General features: G+C 46.6%; 1 protein-coding gene across 4 annotated transcripts in view; it reads right to left on the reverse strand.

Moving 5' to 3' along the window:
- The window catches only part of CDK19 (cyclin dependent kinase 19), a 121098-nt gene extending 115333 nt beyond the window's left edge, over positions 1-5765 (reverse strand). Inside the window, exon 1 of one of the 4 annotated variants that reach the window (XM_079297535.1) lies at positions 5054-5765. In XM_079297535.1, the coding sequence (XP_079153661.1) occupies positions 5054-5181 (128 nt within the window). In that variant the 5' untranslated portion in view covers positions 5182-5765. The remainder of the gene's footprint in view (positions 1-5053) is intronic. The other 3 variants (XM_079297538.1, XM_079297536.1, XM_079297537.1) reach the window with 3 other exon arrangements.
- Between the last annotated feature and the right edge of the window lie 235 nt (positions 5766-6000).

The following is a 6000-nucleotide window of genomic DNA, read 5'->3' on the forward strand; positions in this document are numbered from 1 at the left end:
GTTGACATGGCCACAACCATAAGCGACATTCCTGCATTAAAATTATATATTTGCCTTGGCTATATACTTCATCCTTCTTTCTCTCCCCATGTCTTAACTTTCATAGGACCACAGAATGGTTTGGGTTGAAAGGAATTTTAAATATCATCTAGTTCCACCTTGTGCCATGTGCAGGGACAGCTTTCATTAGAGCAGGCTGCTCAGAGCACCATCCAATCTGGCCTTGAGCACTGCCAGGAAGGGAGCACTTGGACTTGGATGCTGTGAGTAAAGAATCTTACATTAGTGATTCTGCACACCAATATCAGTCCAAGGAGGAAAACAGACTCTCCTCTTCAGTTACAAGCTTACAGTACTGAAAGACAGGGAAGAGAAGAGGGAAATAATATTTCATTTGTCTTTCCCTCCCTCTACCTGTATTCTACAGTGATGGTTCTGGACTTGAATCACTGTTTCCCAGTTTTCAAAAGGGAAATTTGTATGGGCAAAGAAGGTGACACCAGTTTTATACCAACTTTCTTTTTAAAAGTTGCAGGTACAGTAACAATAAAGTAATCTGACAAGTTACAAAAGTATACTACTACAGTAGCATATAAACGCACACACTTGGTTCAGCTGATACATTGTAAGTTTAGGGCAGTGCCCAACCTTCCATGCTTGCCAAAGGATAACGTGGCAGGAGGGTCCCCCAGGGTGGCACCAGCTACTGAGCTGGCAGTGAGCCTGGAGCTGCCCCGGGGTACAAACCCTGGCCCTTCTACTGCCATCGTTTTGAAAGCTGATCACTTCCTATTTCTGTCATTCCTTCAGTAACAAGATTAAAACTCTGCTAATGCTTGCTTTTTGAAAGGTGTTCTGAAACATACAGATCAAACTAAAATTACTTTCTTTTTTCTTTCCAAGTAGGTATACAGGTAATATTTATTATAACCTTTGTTGCCCAAATGCAGCTAGCTAGTCAATTAAAAAATAAAATAGCCCAGGATTGAGAAAAAGCAGCCACCTAAGTTGTTTGTTTACAGGTAAGCAGAAACAGCAATAAATAGAATAAATAATAAATAAAATAATAGAACAGAATAATAAATAAAATAAAATAGAGTAATAAATAGAATAAAAAATAAATTTTATTCACATGAAGATACAGCTTTTGCAAGTGTTGCATCTGCTGTGGTTGCTACAGAATGAAGAACAGAGTGGCCTATTTTCTACTTGACTCAAGCAACCCACTATTCCTTGTGCTCCTGACTAACCAGCAGTGGTATCTTTTCAGCCTGCTGACTCATGCAAACATCCACCTGCAGGTGGACTGACATCCCGGTGAAGGAACAGAAATTCTCTAGAGTGGCCAGGACTCAAAGAACGATCATTTCGAAAAAGCAAAGGAAAATAACTCGGGCATACACAGCAAACACAATTTCCAAACCTCACTCATGCTAAGACTAGCCTCTCCTATGAGAAGGAGACACAAGAAGTGAAACCACTAAGCACAATATCATAGCTTAGAATGTGATCAAAGAAGTGACAAGGAACATAATCAGGAGAGGTAAGGCATGAAACAAAACTACACTTTCCTAACCACGACTGGAAAAGTTGCATTCTTTGCTTTACTAGACAGACGTGAATGTGTCCAACAAAACACTTTGAAAAAGTCAACATGATGCTTTAAAGCACAAACAAAAAAACTGCAACAAACTTTCCAGACTTTACTGCTACAGACTGTAACATTTCTTTCTACAAAAAGAGCTAAAAACCTAATATCGATGACTGAATTGCAATCATGAGGCTTATATCATGATTTCCCCCATCAAAGTCACTGACCCAGTTTTAGATTACATGAAATAAAGGATTGGGTAGCTTATATAAATACCTATTTTCTACATCTTTTGGACTACAGAGGTTCTGTAAACCCAGGTGCCTAATTTAGCTAATTGTATAACACAAGTAGTACCTCCAGACCTCATCAGACCATACAAACACTACTGAACTAAACAGAAGCTGCAGCTGCTCAAAATCTCTAAAAAGATAATGGTTCCAATATAACACCAACATTGTTCAAATCTGACTGTCTATTTAAAAAAAGAAAAAAAATCTTTTAACTTTTATAGAAACCAGTCAGCTCACTAGAAACATGCCCAAATCATATTCTACTCCAGGCTGAAAAAGCCAAACTAAGCTGTTGCTTTGTCAAAAAACTGCTTTTATGCACAAGCCGTTCATGGAGATCTAAGCAACACAACCACTATTTTACAAGCATTTTATCGAACAGCTTGCCAAGCTCCATATAAACACATTTTACTATTTCATAAAATTCATATGCCAACTTTTTGAAACATGAAGTGACAAGTTCTCAGTTGAATTTCTACAGAGCTACAAGGTTCTTATTGCCCTCAGTCTCCTGAGACCGTAAAATGACTATATGAAGCAAGAAGCCAGAATCTTTCTCTTTTACACAGGAATGCCTTGCAAATTGGAAATACTGAAACAGTCTCTGCAATCAGCTAAAGAAAAATTCCTTTACATGAGGCTCAAAAGCCCCCAGTGATCAGCACACAAATATGCACCACTGTTGGATTTCTTTTGCTAATTTCTTTCATTAGGGACCCCTTAAAGTTCAGAACTAATGCTAAATATCCTCCAACCTGCAGATGTACTTTAGTTAGGTGTTTACATAAAGAAAATTATCTCACATTAATGGTTTCAGTTTTTCTGTAATTTTTTCCCTAAATTATTCACATCTTACTTTCACCCAAGGATGTAAAGTTACACAAAAGCAACTAAGAGTGAACACACAAATACCATAAAATAAAGACCAAGAAAAATGAGAAAAAATAAGCCACTTTGCAAGCTTCATGAAGCAAAGCCTCTGAGTATATAGTACAGCTGAATTTGTGCCATGTTATATTACATGTCAATCTATCTGACAGCACTGAAACTTTGCACTTCCTTTTACCAGTAAGTTTTCTTACAGCTCAAGGTCTCCCTTTGATTATTCCCACCTCTGACACATTAGCTATCTTTTTATCATATTTACTTCCGCTTTACTACCCATCTGCATTTCTCGTACTGATATTATTGTAGGGATTTTGAAAACATGTTCTTTACAGTGCTTTGTAGCAGCAATGTAACTCCTGTGATGGCTTTCCATTGCAGATGATGGGAGTGAAAAATGTCTGGTTTTAACTTACATCAAATTTCTTTCATTAAAAAGTAAATCCAAAGCTCTGCCTTTTTTTATGTTCTTCTGACGAGGAGCAATTTTAGGCCTACTATATCAAAGAACAGCAACAAACATTTAACTAGCATTTTTGATGGTTTTATTACTGTTTCCTTTAATATATTCCATGTATGTTTTACATAAGCATTTTATTTATAAATTAATACCTAGGAAAAAGAAGCAACCATGACCACTTAACTCAAAAATATTGGAAGAACTCAGTGGCAGCTGTAAAATCTGGAAAAGCTGTGACAGTTCAAGTTAGCTATCTAGTTTTCCTAGTACTCTAATATGCCTAAGGTTACAGAGCAAGCTAGTTAGAATCGGAGCTCATTTCCTAGTATTTAATTTTTCATTGGAATTAGTGTCCACTTTTCAGTTATTAATCACTTTTATACTATAACCTCCTAATTCAGAGTTTAAATTTTCAAGACACTCATGAATGACATTTGTTCCTACAGAAAAACCCTTAGATTTCTCAATTAAGCGAAAGCAGCAGCATTCCCTTAACCACTTCCAAAATTTTATTTAAAAGCTGTCATTTTTCCACGTTCAGTCTCTTATTTTTCAAACTTTCAGTTGGCTAGAATGGAAGGCTATTCCCTTTAGCATTCTGACAGAAAGGAATGACCCCCAATTCACAGATAGATTTTATCCAGCCTTACAGTATGCTTAGAACACTCTGCAAACACAGCCTGTATTTGTCCACCAGACACACAAGACATTGAAAAAGTGCTCAATAGCTCTTCTGAAAGCAAAGGATGCTGTTTGGAATCCACACCTGCACGAGAGCTTTGCTCAGGCCTCAGGACTGCTCCCCTTCAACAACTGCACGCCAACCAAGCAATCCCAAAGTACAACCCTGTCTCCCCACGGCTCTCTTAACCACAGTGAAAATGGCATCCATGGAATATCCATCCCCAGCTGTCTTTTCTCCAGAGAAAAGAAGAAACCTTGCTTAGCCATCATATGTGGGCTTAATGCCTAAAGGACCCCTCTGGATCAAGCCAGCAGCCAGGTGCTTGGGGACAGGCACTTGCATTCTGCTCTTTCACGGGAAAGTGATGGAGACACACCTGTGCGTAGATACTGGACAGCAGCCGCCAGCTCTGCCTACAAGGAGCGCATCCCAGACAGGCTGTCAAGCCAAGCGTGCCGGCACTGGGATCAGCGGGGTGCCCGGGGCTGGGGACACACCAGGGACCCACACACGGCCCGGGAGCTGCCCGGCCGCTCCGATGGGGCCAGGTGCTCCTGGCTTCCCAATCCCCTGCAAGCAATCGGAGCAGAACGCCAAAGTACGAACGCGGACACACAAAAGATGAAAGTGACGACCCGAAACACGGCGTGCAAAGCGAAGGCGACCCCAGGGCACAGCCTGGTGACACCGCACCAGGGATGGCGGAGGGAAGCGGGACGAGCTTTAGGTCGGACATTAGGTAGGACTGCTTACATAAAGGGTGATTAGACATTAGAATGGGCTGCCCAGGGAGGCGGTGGAGTCACCGTCCCTGGAGGTGTTTGAGGCAAGACTGGATGTGTCTGCCACGGTGTAGTTGAACACGGTGATGCTCGGCCATAGGGTGAACTCGATGGTCTCAGAGGTTTTTCCAGCCTCCCTGACTCGGTGACTCCGAGCAGCCGGCAGGGACCGGCGGGGCCGGGGCAGCGGGGCCCGCTCCCGGCGCGGGGCGGGCGATCCCGGGCGGGCTCCGCGCTCCGGCCCCCGCACTGCCACAAACTTTCCGAGAAGGGAGGGAGAGAGGGAGGGAGGAGGGGAGGGCGCTGGTGCGGGGGGGGAAGGGGGTGTGTGGAGGGGGTTCTCGGCGCGGCCCTTACCCGTCCTTGCGGCGGGCCTTGTAGACGTGCCCGTAGGTGCCTCTGCCCACCTTGCATCCCTCGTACTCGAACAGGTCCTCCACCCGCTCGCGCTCGGCCGCCAGCTTCGACTTGAACTCGTAGTCCATGTCTCGCCCATGGGCGGGGAGGGACGGGCGGGCAGGGGGACGCGGCAGCCGGATCAGCACCCGCAGCTGGCGGAGCCCCCTCCCGGTGCCGCCATGTCCGGGGCTCGGCGGGGGCGGCGGGCGAGGGGGACGGGGGGGCGGTTTGTTTTTGTTTTGGTTTGGGGCTTTTCGGCGGGGGGGGAGGGGGCGCGCTCCGCCGCCGCCACCCGCTTCAACTGGGCTCCTCGCGGCGCGGCGCGCGGGGTGCCGGGAGTCGTAGTGCGGCTGCGGGAGCCGGCCCCGCCGCCGCAGGCGGGACGCCGTAGCGGCAGAACTACAACTCCCGGCATGCCTCGGGCCGCCCCGGCCGGGCGGCGTCGGCGCACTGCTTTCCCCGGAGACACCGGAGCGTTTCAGCGGCCGCTGGGAACTTGCTGACTCTTCACATTGCGCGCAGAGGCTGGAGCGGCGAGCGCGGCCGGACGCAGCGCCTCTGGCTGGCAGAGAGCGAGGGAGGGAGGAGGAACACGGGAATGGACGGCGGACAGGAAACCCACGCTGCGGGAAACCGACCAGTGCAGCGACTTGTTTATTTCGCCAGCTGCCATTCACAGCGCGGCTCCGCCTCCCTGCGGGAGGCTGCCCTGTGATTGGTCAGTGCTGCCCCGTGCGGCGGGCGGGGCGGGGCGGGGCCAGGCTGGCCCCGGTGCTGTGGCGCTGCGGGTCCATGTTGGGAATGAGCGCGTTGGAGCATTCGTGCGGTCCGATGGCGCTAAATAAACCGGTCACTTACAGAAATACAGGGGCACGTGTTGTGTTTGTGCTCAGATACAGCCCAGG

Source organism: Erithacus rubecula (assembly GCF_903797595.1).
Source record: "Erithacus rubecula genome assembly, chromosome: 2".
In the NCBI taxonomy this organism is placed as follows: domain Eukaryota; kingdom Metazoa; phylum Chordata; class Aves; order Passeriformes; family Muscicapidae; genus Erithacus; species Erithacus rubecula.